General features: G+C 41.8%; 1 protein-coding gene across 1 annotated transcript in view; it reads left to right on the forward strand.

The window, feature by feature from the left end:
• Cpe (carboxypeptidase E) overlaps positions 1-24,261 on the forward strand; it is a 93,527-nt gene that overhangs the window by 52,244 nt on the left and 17,022 nt on the right. The window contains exons 2-4 of the mRNA XM_057752826.1: positions 13,728-13,924; positions 15,423-15,590; positions 22,773-22,890. Of these exons, the coding sequence (XP_057608809.1) occupies positions 13,728-13,924; positions 15,423-15,590; positions 22,773-22,890 (483 nt within the window). The remainder of the gene's footprint in view (positions 1-13,727; positions 13,925-15,422; positions 15,591-22,772; positions 22,891-24,261) is intronic.

Below are 24,261 nucleotides of genomic sequence, written 5' to 3' on the forward strand. Positions count from 1 at the left end.
GAGGTTTGCCCCTTTCTGAACCTAGGTAAGGAGGTGGGGGGGGCAGATGGGAGGCCTGGAAGGGAATAGGAAGAGAAGAGGGAGGGGAAACTGAGGTCAGGAAAAGAACACATAGAATAAATAAAAAGAAAGTTAAAAAGGGAAATCTGAAATGGAAACTTGATATGTCCATTTGATGATTTTTATTATTAAGCATTAACTAGAAAGTTGTTTGCTTTGTTCATACAGATATACTCTACATGGGGCTATGGAGATGCCTCAGTTAGGAAAATACTTGCTGTACAGACATGGGGACCTGACTTCAGTCTCCAGCATTCACACAAAAAGCTGGGTGTGGTGGTCCATGCCTGTGTTCAAACTCTGAGAAAGCAGAAATGGGAGAAAAGCTGGGGTTTGCAGCCTAGTTAGTCTTGGTGAAATCTGTACTCCTCAGGTTCAGTGAGAGACCCTCTGTCAAATAAGGTGGAGAGTGATAGAGAAAGGCACCTGTTCATGTCTCTACTCTACACACACAGACACAGGCACACACACACATGCAGACACACACACATACACACACAGACACACACGCAGGCACACACATGCAGACACACACACAGACACACACATGCAGACGTAGACACACACACGCAGGCACACACATGCAGACACACACACACATGCAGAATCAGATATACACATATGCAGACATACACACACATGCAGACGCAGACACACATAGACACATTATACACACATACACCTAACAAATACACATACACAAATAAGTACTTTAAAGGCAAAATGCAGGAGGCTCGCCCCTGGATACAAGCCTGTGCTCCATAGGGAGACCCTATAAAAAGACAAAGGGGAGAAACATTTCAATAAGAATTTTTGGACATCACATATTAATCATCATTTGATTCAGAATCTTAAGTATCTTTTAAAAATCTGTGACCTTTTAAAGCAAAAATTATGATTTTTTTTGTTACCACTTTAGGTCTGTAGATAATATTGATTTGGGGGCACATAGAATTGCAAACAACAAATTTATTTAGTAATTGTTGTCTATTTCTTTATAGAAGTGGTTATGTTTCAGTTAGCAAAACATTTCACTATCCTCTACTTTTGTTTGTGAATGTACTTTAGTATTACAAGATTCTTACAGGAAGGGCCAGGTAAAATACTTGTGCAAACTAGTAATTGTTCAATATCAGGAATCTGAAGCCTTTGTTGAGGTCATTGTGAATCTGTTTAGTTATATACTTGACCTTGTTTGAGATTTCCTTCTCATTGTACTACTTATTTTTCTTTGGGAAAGCAATTTTCTAAATTTTCTCTTGTCTTGGTCTTTGAGGAAATAAAGCAGACGATACCCATCTTCTCCCACCGAGTGGGAGATAAAATTGGAATTGCTATGATCAGTAAAACTCTTGAAAGCCCTTCAGTGAGAGATGAATGGAGAAAATATGATGATCAATCTCCTGTAGGAACCACAGTTACTTATAACTTATTCACGAGTACATTAAAAATGTAATGCCATGCATAATTTTTTAATGTATGTTTAAAATTTAAACATTGAATTGAAAACCAAGGAGAGCAGTACAGTCTCTAAACTGAATAGTCCAGGGGCACTGCACTGCGGGCATTTCAGTAAATTCCCTTGACTGGGTGGATGCTCAAGTTGGTTGGAATAGTCAAGAATAAGAACAGATGCTTGACTTTTTAGGTTTTGTGTTTTTCTCTTTCCCTGTCTGCCTTCTTCCTACCTCCCTCCTTTTCTTAAGCCTCTCTTGCTCCTTGTTCTGCTCTGCCCTGAAATTTGGAGCTTCAGATAACCTTTCTATACTCAATGGTAACATCCCAGGCTCCTCTGAGAGCTCATTTTTCTGTTTGGTTTTGAGTATGGGGTTTTGTGTAACTTTGGCTGGCCTTGAACTTGGTTTGTAGAAGAGGATAGTCTTGAGCTGCCCATCCTCTTGCCTCCACCCCTAGGGTTCTGGGTTCAGGTTTGTGCCACCTAATACTGGGCCCCTGGGACCTCACTAGGCCTGTAGCTTGCAGGCAGTGGTATATTGCTCCCCCAATATTTTGTTTGTCTTTACGGTAAGAGATGGCATGGGTAGTTTCCTGTCTGTTTGAGATCAGAAAACAAGCATGAATAATCCTTGCTGTGGATATTCCTGGGCGGCCATGATGGCTTTTTCTTCATTCTGTCTTGTAAACACCTAGAATAGATTCCTTAACAATGTAATATTTCCAAATAATATAACTTTGGGGGAGCACATACAAGGGAAGGGAATTCGTACTTTTGTTTAAATCAAAATTTCTGAACAGTAAACATGATCTATCTCAGCCTTCAAGCCAGTGATTTTCAGATACTGAAATTCCCACTTGTCAGCTGCCACCTTGGGATCCCTCATCCCGATATATTTCAGACATCAATTCCCATCTGTTCCTTCTCAACCTTGGCAGCAGTTGTGATCACCTATAGACTCTTTAGAGTGCTGGAGCTCAGACCTTCTCAAGGACGGTCTTTGGGAGTGGAGCTGGGAAATCTGTGTGTGTAACGATGTGTATAGACAAGACTACTGTCAGCACAGTTTTAACTTTGAACTTTGCACAAGTTCAAAAGGGGATGTTTTGTGTGGAATCACCTGCCCTGTGGGGATCGCCTAAGGAGAGGTGGTCAATAGACCCAGCTTTCCCAGGGGTTACTCATTACCAACAATGGTGACCCGGAGAACTCCATTTGACCCTTCCCACCCTTGAAGTCATGGTCTCCTTATGAAATCCGGGATGGCCTTATTTGTATTCCTCTTGCCTCAACCTCCCACGTGCTGGCATCATAGGCATGTAGCTTCGTACCCAGTGGCTCTTTACTGGTTTAAACAAATGTATTATATTGCCTACTGCTTCTGGAACCATTGTGACATTTCACACAGTTTCTAAGTTATATTGTTGAAAACGTAACATCCTGAAACACTCTGTTACCTTCGTTCTGAGAAAAAAAAGCAAAATAAAGCAAAACATTTCTGAGGATCATTTGAGGAGCAGTTCAGACAAGCTTTTACGTGTTGATTTCCGTGGTTAATCCTACTTCCTCTTTATCAGGTTATCAGCTAATGGAACGCTTTGTTCTGGTTCATCCCGGTCTGCCGGGACTGATTCCCACCCACACGGCTGCTGATGATGTCAGTTTTACTCATCCTCCTGTCTGAACCCTTTTCAGTGGATGAGCTGTTCATTCATGGGCACGAAGAGAGACGATGCGTGGAAATGCACTAGTGTTTTTCAATTGCATCTTAGAACCCCATTTTAAGTCACTATACTGACCTATAGCCTTCTCATTGTTCTTGAAAACCAGCAAATCTATCAACGTTTATGGACAGTGGTTTGTAAAGGACAATATTGAAGCTTAACTACCAACAGTTAAGCAAACAAAGGATTTAGAACCCACTTTTATAGACTCTAAAAGGTCTTTTAGTCCAAACTCCAAAGAACGTTTCCTAGAGACCTTTCTGTCTCTGTGGGAATTAGTCACTTCCCAGTATCTCCTCTGCCTTCCAGTGGCTCTAACTGAAAGGAAGTTTGTTCTTCTGCTGTGCTAACTGCTGTCTCTGAACCTCCTAGTTACCGATTCTAGCTTTGCCTCTGGGCTTCTGCAGAATGAACCAATTCTTTGCTACATAACAACTTTTAAAAGCATAAATTACCTTCAATCTTTAGAAACTTGGTAGTGTCACCCAAAATTCTGAACTCAAGCCATAAAGTAAATCCTCATGAAATGATTTTCCAGAGTAGATGTATAAAGCTACACAAGGATACACACGCACACAATACACACACATGCACACCCCCACACTCTCACACGCATTCATACATACACTCTCACACGCATACACACACCCACCCCATGTCTGTAAAGACCCAAAACACATTCACAGACATGGTTTACCCAAATGTCTCTCCTACTCACTTTTTTTTTAACTTATCTGAAAGTTAAGAAATTATTTTATCTTTAATTGTGTGTTTGTGTATGTTTGTGTGTGTGCTTGTGTGAGTATGGGTGTCTACAGAGTCAAGGAGAGGGAACTGTATTCTTTGGAGCTGGAGTTACAGTCTATTGTGACGTTGTGAGCCATCTGACTTGGGTGCTGGGAACCAAACTTAACCTCTGGAGCACTTTTGCCATTCTCCCAGTCCTGTGTTTTTTAATCTTTCTTTTGTTTGTGTATTTTAAAATCATGCTTTATATAAGAAGAGACAGAGGGAGAGAGAGAATGATGTGGGAGGAGTAGAAGAAAGGGAGGGAGGAAGGAGAGAGAGCAAGCAAGGGAGGATCCGGACCTCACAGGAGCTGAGCCTAGTGTGGTCTGGAGTTCCACAGAAATAGAAATAACAATCTCCCTTGCTATTGGTGTGATTGCTGAGTTGTAAGAGATCCTACTGGAAAGCATTGCCCCCGCCCCTGTGTATCCTGGTTGAATGTTAAATCAGCTTTTGTTCTCACAAGCGCTAAATAAACATCCGTTGGATGGAAACAAAGGAAGCAAATGTTTAGCGCCAGTGTCTCCTACTCTTCTTAAAAATCTTTTTTATTTGATAAATTCATACATGTATTCCTTGCTCCCCTCTCCTATTCTTCTTAGACACCCTCCCAACACCTTCCAACCTTTGTCTTCTCCACTTTTTTTTTTAATTTTAGTCCACTGAGTCTAATTAATGCTATCTACTAGAATATTGACTGCTCTCATTGGCTTCCACTTGTGTAGGTAACCATAGCTACACTGACTTCATGGGTAAAATGGCAATGTGGCCCTGTTTTTTGTCTAGAAGAGAGTATTTTATACTATTCCTCCTATCTTCTTGCCTTGGGGATAGGGCTTAATACAGACGTCTCATTTAGGGGTGTAAGCATGCATACAATGCCAACAAGCAATGTTGGGGCTGACGGTTAAGCATGTGCCAGCACACCACTGTGTGTGGACGTGGAATGAGTCTCCATGTCTTCTGGGAAGATGTCAAATGATTTCCCTTGAGAAGACTGAGTTCAGTTCTGTTAATATCTGATGTTTGAAACACTGAGTTTATTTTATGAACTTTTGAAGAGGAGGGGACCATCTGCTGGTTTGGTCAGCCCCTGCTTCATCAATGAGGATGTAACTACAAGGGTTTAGATGTTATATGTAAGAGAGTTATAAAGAAATGTTAATATCTAATACATAATTAACATTTTCTTTCTTTCTTTCTTTTCCTCCTCCTCCTCCTCCTCCTCCTCCTCCTCCTCCTCCTCCTCCTCCTCCTCCTCCTCTTCCTCCTCCTCCTCCTTTTTTGGTTTTTCAAGACAGGGTTTCTCTGTGTGACACTGACCGTCCTGGAACTCACTCTGTAGACCAGGCTGCCCTTAGACTCAAAGATTCACCTGCCTCTGCCTCCCAAGTACTGGGAGTAAAGGTGTGTGCCATCACGCCTGGTTTATAATTAACATTTTCAAAGACCATCTTGGGGCTGGAGAGATGGCTCAGTGGTTAGTAGGGAATACTCATTTTCAGAGGGCCTGGGTTCCTTTCCCTGCACCCTCATTGGGCAGCTCAAAACAATAGATAACTCCAGTTCCAGGGGATCCAGGTTCTCTTCTAGACTTCAAGGGCACTTGCACTCATATGGTCACCCCACCACATGGCACAAAACCCTTCATGTACACATAATTGAAAATATCAACCAAATCTTTAAAGAAACAATCTATATCTGATAAAAATAATTGTGCCATGTATTCTAGTTTCACTGGCCATTAAAAAATCAGATTAATTAAGACTTCACTTTTAAGATTTTGAGTGAATTGATTTGCTCTTTTCAATTTGATTTTTTAAAAATTTATTTTCCTTTTCTTTATTTTCATCATTTATTGAATAGAAGATGAATTTATTTTTATGAGTAAATTAATTTTTGCATTGTTTATCTGACCCTTGAAATTTTGAATTTCCTTCAGAAATAAGCTCAGTATTTTTTTTTTTTAAAAAACTAAAAACATTGTGCTAAGCCACCAGCCAATTAATGACATCTTTACTGATGTTCTAGTAAACTCATTCACAGAGTTTTGCTCTTGCTAGGATGATTAGAGCCGCAACAGTATAGGTTGTCAGATAAATGGAAGCGATTGCGTCCCTCGTGTGCTTACAGCAGACTCAGCACTGGGGAGAAGCTCACTGAGTAGAGGGCCCATCTGTTCCACAGGTGCCTCACTACCTGCCAGCTATTTGTGAGCCCCACCAGCTTAACGACTGAGATGCTTTCATGGCCTTTGTCCAGTCCTCAAAGTCATTGTTTTATCATAGTGCCCTTGACAAGTGGCCTTTTGTGTATGGACTTGTGCTATTCAACAGTGTATTTAGTGAAATACTGGGAGTATCTACTTTGAAGTTATCACCAATTCTGAGAGTAACATGTGAGTGGCTTAAATACACCCATGCACACATGCATACGTACACATGTACACAGTCCAAACTCCATAGGCTAGCATTCTGTATTTGCATACCCAATCGACTCTATTAAAATCTTATATTTAAACTTTATTATTACTTATGATTATTATTGTTTTTTTGGACATAAGTTTTCTCTGTGTAACCCTGGCTGTCCCTGAATTCCGCTTGCCCCTGCCCCCCACATCCTGAGTGCTGGGATTAAAGGTTTACAACAACACCACCCTGAATTTTTTTTTTAATTTATGTTATTGTTTTCACTTATGAGTACACATATGTGTCTCTGTGTGTATATGCCATGTTCTTATATATGTCCATGGAGGTCAGAGGTCCAGTCCCCTGGAGCAAGGTGCTGGGAACCGAACTCTGGTCCTCTGAACCACTGAGCCATCTTTCTTCTTCTCTCAAATATGTTTTAAAACTTCACATGCAGTGAACATGTGCAGAGTTTTTCTGGCCGCTGTCCTCTAAGTGGCACTCCACACACAGATATTTGCATGGTAACTGCTCTATGTTACACATCCCGTGTGGTCCGGGTGATGTAAAGGACGGAATAGAAAGCGGGCAGGGTGCATATAAATACTCTGAGTTATACGCGAGGGCCTTAAGTTTCCCCGATTTCTCTCTTTTTGGAGTGTTCTACAGCCAACCTCCCTCCGTGACTGAGTGGTGAGTGTACATCCCATGAACAGAGATGAATTTTTAATGGAATGTTGGTGGACAAATAGATTCATCTCGGTGAGTGTTTCATCTGTCCGGCTGACTCATGGGAGGATTCAATTACCATAACTCAAGCTTGTCTTCCCTTTAACCTCTATTTTTCCTAAGCAAAGAGACTGCATCGGTGTAGAATTTCACAATTTTCTTCCCACTTTTACATTCGGTATCTCATTTTCATAGGAATTTTCCCTGTGCTGTGGCTCTTCAAGCTCTCTAACTGACGCTGTGCGCAATGCTTAGTTAGCCTGTCTGGCATTTCTGAGAGGGTTGAATTAACCTTCCTTCCTTCCTTCCTTCCTTCCTTCCTTCCTTCCTCCCTCCCTCCCTCCCTCCCTTCCTTCCTCCCTCCCTCCCTTCCTTTCCTTCCTGCCTTCCTCCCTCCATCTCTCTACCCTCCCTCCTACCTTCCCTCCCTCCCTTTCTCTCTTCCTTTCTTCCTTCCTCCTTTCCTTCATTTTTTGTATGAAATATAGTAGGTAATAATATCTTTTTAGTTGTCCATGACTTTAAATTTTTTTTTTAGATAAAATTTTATTCATTTCCTGTATATGTATGTGGAGGATTGAACTTGGATCCTGATGCTTGACAGCAAGCCCCTTTTCCAGATGAGCCATCTCCTTGGCCCCTATTGACTCTTTTAGACTAGCCTCTTAGATTTCTGCTTTAAGATCACTTCACAGAGCCTGGCGGTGGTGGCGCACGCCTTTAATCCCAGCACTCGGGAGGCAGAGGCAGGCGGATCTCTGTGAGTTCGAGACCAGCCTGGTCTACAAGAGCCAGGACAGGCTCCAAAAACACAGAGGAACCCTGTCTCGAAAAACCAAAAAAAAAAAAAAATCACGTCACAGTGTGCCTTCTACCTCTGAGAGCATTGCTAGCTTGCGTCCTGCTTCAAACACATGTACGTGCTAAGCCTAATGGGTGTGCTTCTCAGGTGGAAAATATTAGCATTTTTCTTTCTGGCAATAAAACTTTCCTTAAATTGTGTCTTTTGATATATTTATTTCAGGTAATACTGATATACAGCTCAACAAATTAAGATAATAAGGATAGACTTAAAATCCTTTGCTGTTCTGGTTTGGGATTTATGAGGTCGCTCTGCCTTTACCAAAACTGTGGTTCTTGCCAGCTGTGGTAACATCTGCCTGTTACAATTCAGGGAGGAGGTATGTGGGGACAGCTCGGGCTACTTAGCAAGACTATCTAAAACAAACAAACAAACAAACAAAACCCCCAAACCCAAAGATCCTATTTTTAAAATTGAGGAATTGCTCTTTTCTTGTGCTAATGAGAATGCAAATCCAACCAAGCAGATTCGCTCTTCTGTGCTACAGATGACATGAATAACTAGGTCCAATCATATTACATGGGGCTCTCGACTGCCTGTTAATAACCTTCCTCCTGGTGGAGGGAACTTGCGAAGAAACTGCAATTCTGAGAAGCTAAAAGCCAAACCAAGCCAACAACAACAACAACAGCAACAACAAAAGCCAAGCAAGTCTGTGGGGAAACCGATGGAACAGGAAAGGAGGGCTTTCTGAGACCGTCCCCCACCCCCGCCCGGTGTTATCTGTCTGCGCTTGTGCTAATCTTCAATTGACAAAGTTGGAGCTCGGGATTTGTTATGTAAAGATGAGAATGAACTCGATAGTGAGCGAGGAAAAGCAGATGAATAGAAGACGCCTATTCCGGAGTGTTGGGCGAATGGAGCTTCCTGGTGCCCTTTGCTCCTGTTGCTGGGAGAGAGCTAAGCGAGCCCTGGTGACTGTGTGTGCGTCACCAGTCACATCCGCTAGCCGTGACGCACCTGGTAGCTTCAGCCCTGGAGAACTGGGGACCTAGTACACGCTGTAAACAGGAGGACAAACGCCACCATCTGTCCTCACCGCGGAAGAGAAAAGCCCCGTTGAAACCTTCGCTGCCCTGAAGACACTCTGGCACTGAGATGACCATCCGTTCCCACCCCAGGGCCTTCAGCTGAATCTCTATTTTGGGATTAAGGGTTCAGAAGGCCAGTTTCTTCTTAGCCTCCACAACAAAAGTAGGGATTAAGGAGCTCTTGCCTGGCAACGTTTTGTGGTGACCATGGAGATTAATCTCTTCCTTGGGAAATCAGCTGCTTGCAAAACTGCTGTCTCCACTCCCACCAAGAGGAATTTCCGTTCCAGTTTGGAGATGTTGGATACGGCAGCCAGACATGGAGGATCTAGATATTCGGCATGGGATACAGGCGCGATGATGCCTGAAGCTCCCGTCAGTTTCTCACTTACTCTCTTGACTGTGTGGGAAGATGGGACATTTAACCTACCACTTACTCAAGATTTCCCTGGCTTACCATTTGTTACGCTCTTTTCATATTAAAGTCTCTGGACCCAGTATGGCTGGCAGACTAACAAGCTAACGTGGATATTATTTCACCGCTAGTAGACCTTGCAGATTTAGTGTGGGAGAGGAGAGAATCACATCCTAGCGATTTATGCATAATTTTAAATCGAGGTATCAATCACGCCAGGGCATTTCTATTCATGTTAGTTGATGGCTGTGAAGACAAAGCAGTGCGCACGTGTGTTAAACTGAGCATTCTAGCATGGTGGCTGTAGGAAGTATGACTGGAAGAGAAAAGACGACGTCCAAGGGATTGATGATGTCCAAGGGTCAAAGCTAGGCCACGTAGAGAATTTTGGTATGGTCACGAGAAGAAAATGGGTAGTATTTGGTGGGATTTTACGAGAATTGTAATCTTAAAAGATAACTTGGGTCCAGCAAGATGGCCCCGCAGGAAAAGGATTTGCTTCACAAACTTGGTGACCTGAGTTCAGGCCCTGGTCCCATGTAAAGATGGAAGGAGAGAACTGATCCCATGTTGTCGTCTTTTGACATCCACGCATTTGCCGTGGCCCCCGTACATCATACACACAGAGACATATGTACAACAATAATAGCAGAAAATTATTTCTTAACAAGAAGGTTCACTGTGGTTTAGGTGGGACCAGAACTGGGAAGAGGCCGAAGAGCTGGGAGTAGTGTGGCTTAGAACCTTGAAGCAGGGTCATGGTCTATCCAGCATTCTGTCATCATTGCTTCACCTCTGACATAGTTCATGCATACAGTTCTGTCCTCAAACCCCACAGTACTTGGATTTAGGAAGTTTTTATTTGCTTCAGGGTCCCCTGTAGTCTCTTCTACGAAGGAATTTATATGCTATCCAACAAATGTTGCATTTAAGCATCGTGGCTGCTCTCCATCACTGAAGTCATGTCAGCTCACTGGGAGGAACTTAGCTTCTCATATTCTGGTGCTATCGCTGTGTAGTGGTCCACTTGTCTCTGCGGTCAGGGCTGTTTCCTTTGCTTGTGCTGTGTCCTCATCATTGCGCCTGCATCGTCTCATGCTCACCCAAAGCTCAGCTTTTACCTTCTCACAAGTATGATAGATGCTTTGGAGAAGAGTCTCCTGCACCGCTGAAAGCCAGAGGCCATCGTGAAAGTTTTTGACTGAGAGATCGGGAATTGCAAGCAAGTGTGGAACAGGGAACAGAACGGCGACCCCCATGGCAGAACTGAGTAGAATGTGCTCGGTACCAAAGCATTTGCGTTCAAGTGCAAACTGCCCAGCTGAAGCAGATGGGGCCAATTTGGCTAAGTGATGTAAATTTCATATTTCTCCTTTAAGTGATTAAAAACTGAAACTCAGAGAATTAATTTAACAAATTCAGTGCAATCATCGTTTCTTTGAGATGTGGGACGAGCTCACACTTCCCAGTGATGTGAAGCTTCAGGCCGTGCTTGGGTGAGGACCACGGTTCCTCCCATAGTCTTCTCACACGGCTGTGTGGATGGCTTCGCATCCTTGCCTCTTTTTTCATCCTCCCATCTCTCGCCAGTTTTTCATCTCAATTCCATTTCTCCTCTCATCTCTCTCCCCTCTCTGTACCATCTTATCTCTATTATCTCATCTCTCCGTCCATTCTCCACCTTCTTTCTCTCCTCTCTTCTGACCTGATTTCCATTCTTTTACCTCTCCTTTCGTCTTGCTTTCTCTGCTCCTGTCTCTTCCCCTCTCCTCTCTCTCCATTCTCTTATCTCTCTCTTTCTTTTTCTTTTTTTTTTCTTTTTTTTTTTTTTTGATTTTTCGAGACAGGGTTTCTCCGTAGCTTTTGGTTCCTGTCCTGGCACTAGCTCTTGTAGACCAGCCTGGCCTCGAACTCACAGAGATCCGCCTGCCTCTGCCTCCCGAGTGCTGGGATTAAAGGCGTGTGCCACCACCGCCCGGCTTATCTCTCTTTCTTTTGGTTCCTTCTCGTGCATCAGTTTCTTCTGTGCCCCAACCAGATGTTACATACAGTAAGGGAAAGTGTCAAGTGCAGATGTTACACACTAGAAGGGAACATAGCAAGTGCACGCTTTTCACAGAAAGAAAAGAGGTGTGATTTAAGGCCAGAAGCAAAGGCAACATCTCCCCTCTTTCTTCCCCCTTCCATGCCCCTACACCAGTCCCTAGCAGGTAGTTTAGTTATAGACTCTTTATCAAAGGAAAACAAAATGAGTTGCATATAAATAGCACTGACCCATTTCCTACCTGATCCTTAGATTAAGATTAGCATAAACCCAGCGGTAGAACAGACAAGGACACAGAAGAGTAGGCTTGTATGGTAAGGAGTCCCTGCAGTCAGGTGGCTTGAAATCTTAGCCAAAGATTATTTGATTAATACATACGAGAGAGAAAGAGAGTGAGGGAGAGAGAGACACAGAGACAGAGAATTGAAATGTCTCTTTTAATATCCAGAGGAGTGGTCCTCATGGTTTTTTAGGTGGGAATATCTTTTCCACTGCAGAAATTGAGGCAGATGATGTAATTTATGGGAGATCACTTGGTCGCCATGCTCTGCAGCGTCCTGACTCCTCCCAGCATGCAACCAAGAACAGCAGAAATGGCCAACTGCGTTCCATTTCAAAGTCTACACTCTTTCTTTGGGCTTCATCTGTGACATCACGATAATAGAAATCTCTGTCTCCCACATTATTCTGTAATTAATTATAACGAACAAATTAGGTTATATCTGACAAAGTATCTCACTGTGACAAGATAATGTCACACTAACAATAATACTGGTAGGAATAACGATAACAAGCTCACAGCAGTTCCTATTTCCAGTACAGGGCTAGGCATTTGCGGTCATTATTTCTTATCTTCTCCGTGAGGTACACTCTGCCATTTTCTCTGTTTTTAAATGGAGAAGCAGAGAAAAGGAGAGCAGAATGACTTGCAGAAGGTCAGCCAGTACGAACTGGTACCAGGATTTGATCCCACACAGACTGTCTCCTTTTCGTCTTTATGACTCAGGGGAAAGAGAGAGTATGAACCTTTAACTAGTGCAGAAGACCAGGATTTGAATTCTAGGCTCATGGGCTGTACTGTCTTCATCAGGTTTAAGCAGTGTGGATTTCGGTCCATCCATCTGTAAATAGGTGATGGGTAACAATATCTTTAAGATGTTTGCTGAAAATTGTCTAAGAAAACAAAGCTTTCTAGGGCACAGAGTCCCTTATTGGTATGAATACATGGGCCTGGTTGGACTTCCATCACATAAGACTACAAAGGTGGCTTACTCAACAGAGATCACTCCCTCCCTGGGTTTTGGAAGCTAGAAACCTAAGGTCAAGGTGTGGCAGAACTGGTTTGTAGTTGAGACATTCCTCCTGGTATACAGGCAGAAACCTCCTTACTGTGTCCTCACAGGGTCTTCCCTCAGCGAGGAGAGAGAGTTTTGCAACCTTCTGCTCCTGAAGGACAATAGATCTAATTCAGGAAGAATCTTGGGACTTTATTGACCCTTAATTGCTTCCTTGATGACTGTGTTTCCTAATGCAGTCACACCAGGTGTCAGATCTTCACACCCAAAAACGTGTGTGGACACAGTTTTGTAGGAGGTAGTCAGTAGGGCAAGGGACTGGAAGGATGGAGCCATAGGGTGTTTGGCTAGCTCTAACACCCTGGGTGGAGTCCTTAGACTCCCTTTCTAGAGGGTTATTTGTGATAAATAAATAGATACATAATATATATGGCCATCTTAGCTTCTTTTATATTTGTGTGGTAAAGATCATGGCCAAAAGCACCTTGGGTGTGTGGTGTGTGTGTGGGGGTGGGGGTTATTTGGCTGACACTTCATCATTACAGTCCACTGTCAACAGAGCAAACACTCAAGGCAGGACTATGGAGACAGCAGCTAAGCAGAGGCCTTGGAGATGCGCTGTGTATTATCTTGAGCTCCATGGCTTGCTCAGCCTCTTTTCTTGTACCACTGAGGACCAACTTCCCAGGGTGGCTCAATAGTGAGCTGGGCCCTCCCACATCCATCTTTAATCAGGGAAATGTCCTGCAGATTTGCCTATTGGCCAATCTTATGGAAGCAATTTCTGCATTGAGAGTCCCTCCTCACAGACATGTTTGTGTCAGGTTGATAAAAGTCAACCAGCACAGCATGTGTGTCATCTGCCTTCTCTTTGTAGACACTGAAAATATCTTTACCATCTATTTCTTTTTTAGGTGAACCTGAATTTAAGTACATTGGGAACATGCACGGCAATGAGGCAGTTGGGCGAGAACTGCTCATTTTCTTGGCCCAGTACCTGTGTAACGAGTACCAGAAGGGGAATGAAACCATCGTCAACCTGATCCACAGTACCCGAATTCATATCATGCCCTCCTTGAACCCCGATGGCTTTGAGAAGGCCGCATCCCAGGTGAGAGCCAGGCAGGGTCAATGTGACCTGCCCTCTTCATCCTTCTGATACATTAGTACGTGTGCTTGTCTATCCACAACTCCGTGTGGAGCATAAGGATCACAGAGAGCCAGAGAGACATAGTCCCACTTGCTGGTAAGAAAAGGTTATTGTGGTAAAGGATGCGTTTCTTCAGCAGAAGCTTTGATGAGGAATTTTGTAAATAAGTTAATACTTTAATAATGTTTTGCTGGACTGTGAAATAAATAACATTGATTGATCTGTAGTTGTGAGTAGGCAAAGTTGCCTCTAAAGCAGTGGTTCTCAAGTTTTGGGTAGACCCCCTTGCGGTTGACTGACCTTTTCACAGGGGTCGCCTAAGACCATCAGAAAGCAGAGATATTTACATTTTGATCCATGATAGTAGCAAAATTAAAGTTATGAAGTAGCAACAAATATAGTTTTATGGTTGGGGTCCCCACAGCATGAGGAGTTGTATTAGGAAGCTTTAGGAAGGCTGAGAGCCGCTGCAAGCAATGCTTACTGCCATGCGTGTAACAGCTGCGTGAGTTGGTGTCATAGCGCTCTCTGCTGGAAGGAAGGAAGAATGACTTGCAACTAAATCAATATAGAGGATTAATTGCTGGTTTTATAAAAGATCAGTGAAGAAAACAAAACAAAACAAGTTCTCCGTGTTTACAATAAAAATAATTTTATACATTTTAAGTGTCATGATAAAAAATAATAACTTTCTTTTTGAGACAGAGTCTCATGATGTAGGTGGCCTGGAACTTGCTACGTAGATCTGACTGTCCTTGAACTCACAGAGATCCTCCTGCTTTTGCTTCCTGAGTGCTGGGATTAAAGGCGTGCACCACTAAATCTGGCACTAATGGTCTTGTAAGAGGCTATGTGTGTGCTTCCATTTTGATTGGACAAGATTGGGGGACATAGTTGTTAAATATACTGTTTATGGTATAAAATGTAAAATTTTGATACATGTTATATAACAAGCATTATAAATATATTTATCTCCTCTCATGCTGATCTTTTTTCTAACATAAAAGCATTTAGAATCTTTTGTTCTGGATTTTGAAACAGAATGCATATTTTTAAAGAAGCCTGCGAGAGGCATATAAGCTATTAATACATGAGACCCATATTCAATATCCTAGTTCTTAGTATTAATTATTAATTATTTAGGATATTTAAAAATCAGGGTGCTGTGATTCACAGAGGCTATTTCACTTAATTTTAACTATTAGTGGTGTGATTTTAAAAAGGTCGGAACTATTATTAGTTAAAAAAATTCATTAAAATACCCCCCCCAAATGCTTATAACAAATATTTTAAACTGTGTACCTTCAGGAGCACATTGATAAAATAGCAAACACACCAGTGTGGGAGGATATTGTAACAGATAATCTCAGTAAACTATTTTTGAGAGCAATGATGGGGACCTTAAGTAGGGACTGACGGCTGTAATAAATAGCGATGGCTTCTATGTTGTCTTTCTTAGCCAGGTGAGCTGAAGGACTGGTTTGTAGGTCGCAGCAACGCCCAGGGAATAGATCTGAACCGGAACTTCCCAGACCTGGATAGGATCGTGTATGTTAATGAGAAAGAAGGTGGTCCCAACAACCACCTGCTGAAGAACCTGAAGAAAATTGTGGATCAAAATGCAAAGGTAACATGTACATGGCTTTACCAGGGTCCCACGTATAGAGCTTTCCTGGGGTCTCACATGCTCGGCTTTCCTGGGCTCTCACATGCTCGGCTTTCCTGGGCTCTCATATATTCGGCTTTCCTAGGGACTCACATGCTCAGCTTGCCCGGGGTCCCATATGCTGGGCTTTCCTGGGGTCTCACATGCTCGACTTTCTTGGGGTCTCATATGCTCGGCTTTCCTGGGGTCTCATATGCACAGCTTTCCTGGGGTCTCATATGCACAGCTTTCCTGGGGTCTCATATGCTTGGCTTTCCTGGGTCTCACATAGCTGAGTTTCTTTCACTACTCTGTCTCAGATGCAACACAGCCTTCCACCCAGTTCTACCTTATGATTGCGTACCTCCCAGCATGCATACCCTTCTCAGAACTGTCCCAGTTCCCCAGGCAGGCACACATAATTACAAAAAAAAAAAAATCTTAAAAAGACATGCCTATGCACTTCTAAAATAAGAGTTTGCACTTAAAAACCTCAATGTCACTTTTACATTAAAGAGAATGATACAAAAATTCAACTTAATTCATTCCCTGAGATATAAGCAGAATTTATTTGTAACGGTATATTTTTACTGGTTTGAATGAGAACAGGCCTCACGGGCTTGTATGTTGAATACTTTGTTCTCAGTTGGTGAAACTGTTTGGGGATTAGGAGGTGTAGCCTTGTTGGAGGAGAGTATCAATGGGGACCATACCTGTTTGTTGCTGTGTTCTCTACCATGTTGATCATGGACTCTAACCCTCTGATACTATAAGACCTAACTAAATTCTTTCTTCTACAAGTTGCCTTGGTCATGGTGTCTCATCACAATACAAAAGTAACTGATACACAAACTGCCCATGTCTGGTTCTTTTCCTCTCCACTTTTGACATTAAGAACGACACAGCATTTAGACTCAGAGCAAGTATTTGGTTAATGGTCTTAGATAGCCCTCACTTCCAAGTTCCCATTTTTGAACACAGTATCTTATCTTTATCCCTTAAAAACGACTTTAATTTTCAAGGCTTATTTTGTCCTGTGTATCAGAAATCACGGCTTAAGGATGTAGAGCTCTCTGGCTACAGATTCAGGGTCTTTGGGGTATGTGTACGACCGTCAAATGGTAGAACGAGACTCCTAGGAAGTCCTACAGATGCTGGCACGTTCCACTGAGACACATGGCTAGAGGCAAACACACAGCGTTCTTCTGAGACTCTGGGATAAAAATCTTCACCTGCTTCCCAGAGCTCTTCTTCTAAATCATTTCTCATCTGGCCCGAGCTTCGCCGCCTGGCTGCCTTCGTGGTTGCTTGAGTTCAGCATCTGAGCCTTGGCCTGAATTGCTTGAAAAGAGCAGGGCTTAAAATACTTCCGATAATTTATTAGTGTTTTGCTTTTCTTTAATGGCCGGAGTTGTGAAGGAATCTGAGCAAATACAGCTTTGGCATATTTTAAATGCCAAAGCCATCTAATTATAGAACATGTCATTGAGCTTTACTTAAAGTCTTTAAAATGGGAAGGTTCAGAAGTTTTAAAAATGTTATTACGTGTGTGTGTGTGTGTGTGTGTGTGTAAGCTTACATGTGTGCACGGAGGTCAGAGGACCCCTTGGGGAGTCAGTTATCTTCTGCCTTGTGTGCTCTTTGGATAAACTCAGATTATCATGCTCAGCAGTAAGTCCCCCTGCCCATTTCCCTCTGAGCCATCTTGCTAGCACATTTACAGAAGTTTTGAAGATAAGTCACAAACAGTTCTGAAATTTTCCAGGCTTTTTGGGGTGCTCCATAGAGTGGATCAATTAGACAGACCCAGGAACTCTCAGCATTTAGTCAGGCTGAAAGACTCTGTTTAAAGTCAAAGAGATTGCTGTTGATTGTTGCTGTAAACAGTAACATGCACATTGGCCATAGTGTACATATAGCAAGAGAGCTTATGGAAATATCTAGCAACTGCATGAAACTTGGTGTGTTCATGACCATATTGGGGCTTGTTGCAAAACAGCTTATTTAAAGTTTTAAGTTTTGAAATTAATATATTGTTACAAACAAAGGATAAGGCAGGTGTAAATAAGAAGAAAAATAACCCAAGCGCTGTAGTCTTCAGTGATCCCTATTCACACATTGGTTTATGTTTTTTAAACACGTTTCTATACACAATACTCTAACAATTCATGTAGGGTTCCTATGTGAGGGAGAATGTGATTTCTCGGTCTTGCCCATGCTCCAGTAAATAGCTCCCACCCACACTCATCCACTAAGTCTACTGTTTTAAAATGGTATTCATTGACAAACGTTATTTGTTATCTGTATGCAGCAAGAAAAGAAATCACACATAGAAACGATCACATTTAAAATATCACTTAGGTATAGATATTCTATAAGATGTAATACAGTTGATAGACCGCTTGCCAAGTATGCCTTAACCTTGGGTTTGATCCCCAACATTGCACAAAACTTGACATAATTGTAATCCCAGCACTTGGGAAGTAGAAGCAGAAGGATCAAAAGTTCAAAGTCATCATCAGCAACATAGTGAGTTCCTGGTCTGAGTGAAACCCTGCCTCAAAAATAAAACAATAGATTGTTAAAAAAAAAAACCCTTAAAAGACATATATGAAATGTGTCCTAGTTAGGGTTACTGTTGCTGTGATGAAATACCATGACCAAAGCAACTTGAAGTAAATAAGTACTACATATTCTGTAGGTCTTTGAAGTGTTTAAAGACCATCTATCTAAATATATCTGTTTAACCTTGAAAACATATCTAAAATGACTACAAGTTAGATTGTTATAGGTGACTAACTACTAACCTGCATTTCTTTATTATCCTAAGTAGTTTATAATAATAACCTTCAAGAACTAGAAATTTACACTATATTGTTAAATTAGCTGCATAGGCACACTATGTCAAATAAGAGTAGACATGTATGTATAGTATGTCCTAATAAAAATAACCTTAAATTTGTATCAGTATACAAAAGTCTATTCCAATGTAAAATATTTGAGACTACTAATTATTCAAAAGAAGACTCAACAATCTATGCTTTATCTCATTATTTTCATAGTATACCTCCTTTTTTCCTCTTCAGAAAGAGATCTTTTAATCTCCTTTGTTCAGTTTATTTTGACCATGACCAAAAATAATTTGTAGCCAACCTCCCCTAAGCAGGGACAAACATCCATAGCCCACCAAATGACCAAAACCACCCACCCTACCTCTTAGGAATGTGGGCATTGTGTTTTCTAGACTGCTTCCTGTTGTTTAGGGTGCTGGCATCTTTAAGGAATTCTGAGAAAATTAGGATAATGATCAAGTTCGCAATCAAAAATTCAAAGACAGCACAGTAACACACAGAATCCAGACACCCTATGTATTCTCAATTTCTAAGTGGCTTATTCTTTTTTTTTTTTTTAAAAAAAATTCGTTTCTCTTTCTTTAAAAGCTTTATTCTATTATTTTAACTATTTATTTAATGACTGTCTATATCCTTTTTCTTTTTTTAAAGTCTCCACACATTGTTAAGCACACTAACCTGTTTGCAGTTTTTTGTTTTATTTTTATTTTTTTTCATCTGAACCTGCTTTACAGTATATCTGTAACATTTGCTGTCTGCATGAGCAAAATCTCAAATAGTGACACAGTTTAACTCATGGTGTGCTGGCTGTTCAAGCCCAAGGGCAATGGATGAGAGATGCATCTCTGTACAGCATGCATTTGGCTCTTTTATTGTATGCTTGGAGCCTTTCTTTTAAAGCTTTCTCAGGTCTTATGTGGAAATATGTGCCCAGGTATTGGATACCGTTTATAGCCAATTTTTCTCCCTCCTGCCAACCAGCTCCCAAATCACAACATGGAGTCTTATTATCAGTTATGAAAGCTTAGCTGATAGCTTATGCTTGTTTCTAACTAGCTCTTTTAACTTAAATTAACCCACTTCTATTCATCTATATCCTGTCACATGGCTCATGGCTTTTACCTCTCTTACTCTGCCTCTGGCTGACAACTCTGCTTTTTTTTTCCCAGCATTTTTTCTGCCCTGAAAATCCGGCCTAGCTATTAGCCATTTACTTTTTATTAACTCAATCACAGTGGCATATCTTCACCCAGTGTAAAAGCACAGAAATGCAGAAGTTTAACAAGCGATACAACTAGATTTTCCCGTCCTGAAAGAGCAGGACAGAGTGCATCTCAGTAAACCCTTGCCTTTTCATCAGAGTGTTTGGAGGTCTGAGGTCCGTCTACTTGTTGTTAATGGCTCATCACATTACATAAAAGAATCAAGGTTTTTTGTTTTGTTGTGTTTTCTTTCTTTCTTTCTTTCTTTCTTTCTTTCTTTCTTTCTTTCTTCCTTTCTTCCTTTCTTTTTTGCTCCAGATTCTTTTGTTAATAATTTCTTCTTTTTATTTTCTTCCAAGAAAGACCACGAATCATTGAAAATATCATGAATTCCTGAAACTTGGGCTTCTGTCTACATTTTAAGATGCCCATTCCAAAGTAAACTGACATTTTGTGGTTAGTTCTCAGTGAGACTTGATCTATTTTCTTTCATAAAGACAATGTCTGAAATGGTTGAAGGGAATTGGAAAAATAATAAGAAATAATGGGAAATAAAATTTATCATGTGTTTGAGCCATTGAGAGAGAAAAGCATTGTTTTTGGTTCAACAGGATTTTCTCCATCTGCTAAGGATTACTATAAGTCTGTAATCCTTATGGCCGACAGAGGAAGGGGGTCCCTGATGTGATTTATATGTTACTTTCAAACCCGAACAGAGAAACGTGCATTTCCCCAAAGTAGATTTTTTTATTATTAATTTATTTTAATTAAAAATTTCTGCCTCCTCCCTGCCTCCCTTTTCCTTCCCCCTCCCCCCACTCCCCATGCTCCACTCCTCTCCCCCCTCCCTCTCCAGTCCAAAGAGCAGTCAGGATTCCCTGGCCTGTGGGCAGTCCAAGTTCCTCCCCAATCCATCCAGGTCTAGGAAGGTGAGCATCCAAACAGGCTAGGCTTCCACAAAGCCAGTACATGCAATAGGGTCAAAACTCAGTGCCATTGTCCTTGGCTTCTCTGCAGCCCTCATTGTCCACCATATTCAGTGAGTCTGATTTTATCCCATGCATTTTCAGTCCCAGTCCAGCTGGCCTTGGTGAGCTCCCAATAGACCAGCCCCACTGTCACAGTGGGTGGGTGCCCCCCTCGCGGTCTTGACTTCCTTGCTCATGTTCTCCCTCCTTCTATTCCTCATTTGGACCTTAAGAGCTCAGTCTGTTGCTCCAATTTGGGTCTCTGTCTCTATCTCCATCCATTGCCAGATGAAGGTTCTATGGTGATATGCAAGATATTCGTTAGTATGGCTATAGGATCGGGCCATTTCAGGCTCTCTCTCCTCAGCTGCCCAAGGATCTAATTGGGTACATCTCTCTGAACCCCTGGGAACCCCTCTAGAGTCAAGGCTCTTGCCAACCCTAAAATGGCTCCCTTAATTAAGATATATACTTACCTGCTCCCATATTCAACCTTACATTATCCCAACCATCCCATTCCCCCAAGCTCTCCCTATCCTCCCCTTCTCACTTTTCTCTCCCCATCTCCCCTTTCCCCCATCCCACCCCAACCCCCAGTTCCCCAATTTTTGCCCAGAAATCTTGATTACTTCCAATATCCAGTGGGATCATTATATGTTTTTCTTTGGGTTCACCGTCTTATTTAGCGTCTCTAGGATTGCGAATTATAGGCTCAATGTCCTATATTTATGGCTAAAAACCAATTATGACTGAGTACATCCCATGTTCATCTTTTTGGGTCTGGGTTACCTCACTCAGGATAATGTTTTCTATTTCCATCCATTTGCATGCAAAATTCAAGAAGTCATTGTTTGTTACCGCTGAGTAGTACTCTAATGTGTATATATTCCACACTTTCTTCATCCATTCTTCCGTGGAAGGGCATCTAGGTTGTTTTTAGGTTCTGGCTATTACAAATAATGCTGCTATGAACATAGTTGAACAAATACTTTTGTAGTATGATAGGGCATCTCTTGGGTATATTCCCAAGAGTGCTATTGTTGAGTCCTGGGGTAGGTTGATTCCAAATTTCCTGAGAAACCACCACACTGCTTTCCAAAGTGGTTGCACAAGTTTTCATTCCCAACAGCAATGGATGAGTGCACCTCTTACTCCACATCCTCTCCAGCAAAGGCTATCATTGGTGTTTTTGATTTTAGCCATTCTGACAGGTGTAAGATGGTATCTCAAAGTTGTTTTGATTTGCATTTCCCTGATCGCTAAGGAGGTTGAGCATGACCTTAAGTGTCTTTTGGCCATTTGAACTTCTTCTGTTGAGAATTCTCTGTTCAGTTCAGTGCCCCATTTTTTTAATTGGGTTAATTAGCATTCTAACATCTAGTTTCTTGAGTTCTTTATATATTTTGGAGATCAGACCTTTGTCTGTTGCGGGGTTGGTGAAGATCTTCTCCCAGTCAGTGGGTTGCCTTTTTGTCTTAGTGACAGTGTCCTTTGCTTTACAGAAGCTTCTCAGTTTCAGGAGGTCCCATTTATTCAATGTTGCCCTTAATGTCTATGCTGCTGGGGTTATTTGTAGGGAGTGGTCTCCTGTGCCCATATGTTGTAGAGTACTTTCCACTTTCTCTGCTATCAGCTTCAGTGTGTTCAGACTGATATTGAGGTCTTTAATCCATTTGGAGTTGAGTTTTGTGTATGGTGATAGATATGGATCTATTTTCATTCTTCTACAGGTTGACAACCAGTTCTGCCAGCACCATTTGTTGAAGATTCTCTCTTTCTTCCATTGTATACTTTTAGCTCCTTTATCAAAAATGAGGTGTTCATAGTTTTGTGGGTTAAAATCCGGGTCTTCTACTCGATTCCATTGATCTACTTCTCTGTTTTTATGCCAGTACCAAGCTGCTTTCATAGTAGATCTTTTAAAGAAATATAAACGTGATGAAAATATTTTTCATAATAATACTAAATGTGGAAATACTGACTGTTGTTCCTATGCAAACTTTTCTCCCCTTGTAAAGTGAACCTAAACATGTTTGAACTATGAGCAGTTTCTGATACGTTGTCTTTTCTGTGTCTTTCCTGGGATGTCACCAATGACAAGTATCAGCTTCTGATTCATGTGACCCTTATTCTTTGATGCAGCTTGCCCCCGAGACAAAGGCTGTCATCCATTGGATTATGGACATTCCCTTTGTGCTGTCGGCCAACCTGCATGGAGGAGACCTCGTGGCCAATTACCCGTATGATGAGACGAGAAGTGGTAGGTAGTCCCCTCTCCTCTGAGTGGCTTAAGGCCTGTAGGTTCTAGTCAGTAGTCACAGCATGATTTCCATGCGATTATTTGTTTTGTTCTTTAAAACAAAATCCTTCTCTGCAGGTTGAGATGGCCTTGAACTTTCAGTTCCTCTGTTTCCGCCTCCTGAGTGTTGGCATTATAATAGGTGTGTGCCACTATGCTCCATACTCTATTAGGGAACCAGCTCATATAAATGCTTGCATTTATGAGCATTTCACATGGTAATGGCATAGAGAGGAAAGCAACAGAAGTGGTTATAATGCTTTTTTTTTGGTGAAGGAAAATAGAAGCTTAATTAACTCTTAGGGAGGAAATAGGAGTCCTAGAATAGTGGTTCTCAGCCTGTGTGTTACGTCTCCTCTGAGAATATCTATCACATCTCCTACATACCTGATATTTACATAACAGTTTATCACAGTAGCAAAATTGCAGTCCCCACAACACGAGGAACTGTATTATAGGGTCATAGCACAGGAAGGTTGAGAACCACTGTGAAGCCAGTCCTGGCCTCTGGTAAAGTGGACCGCATATAGACATTAGATAGATTCATGCACAACATGGCTTAATAACGGAGGTAGCCCTTGACACTTCACCCTGCCGTGGGAATCCACCCACGTAGCCAGCTCTCACGTTTCTGCCCTGGGTCCTCTTCTGCTAGTGCCAGAGAGATGAAGCGGCATTTTGACTTTTCTTTAAGGTGTTTCAGTCAAGCTTTAGCTACAGCAAGTGAGTGAGAGGAATTCCTGCTTCGATCCCTTTGCCGAGAACCCAGAAGGGTAAGATCTTTGTACAGGATGGTAGTTTTAGGGACCGAAAACTCAGCTTTGAAGAAAGTCAGATTGGAGAGTACTGTTAGATACACTTGAGATTATGTGGTTTGCCATTACCTGGGCAACTTGTCAGCCAGGTATATTTTATAATGCGTGAGTAAGAATACAGGGCATCAAAAGAAACATCCTCTTCTACAATACGCACAGGGAGAGTTTAGAAACATCTGAAATCAAATGCTGGCCAGTCTGGGTGTCAATACTTCATAATGTTTATAAAATGGCTGCTGATGAATCCAAGGATGGCCTTGAACTACTGACCCTTTCACCTCTGTCTCCTAAGTCCTGGTGTCACAGGCACTGTGCCCTACTAGCAAACATTTTAATAAACTAAACAATTTTAATAACGGAAATGTTTCTATCTTCTCAGGTCTACTGTGGCCTTATCAGCTCTTCTTGTGACGCTTTCAGTGGGATGTGTACTGTATCTCACCTCTTATCCAAGTGCTAACCAGGTCCTACCCTGTTTAGCCTCTGAGGCAGGGGCATTCAGGGTGGTGTGGCCATA

The sequence above is a fragment of the Chionomys nivalis genome, chromosome 20, assembly GCF_950005125.1.
Source record: "Chionomys nivalis chromosome 20, mChiNiv1.1, whole genome shotgun sequence".
In the NCBI taxonomy this organism is placed as follows: Eukaryota; Metazoa; Chordata; class Mammalia; order Rodentia; family Cricetidae; genus Chionomys; species Chionomys nivalis.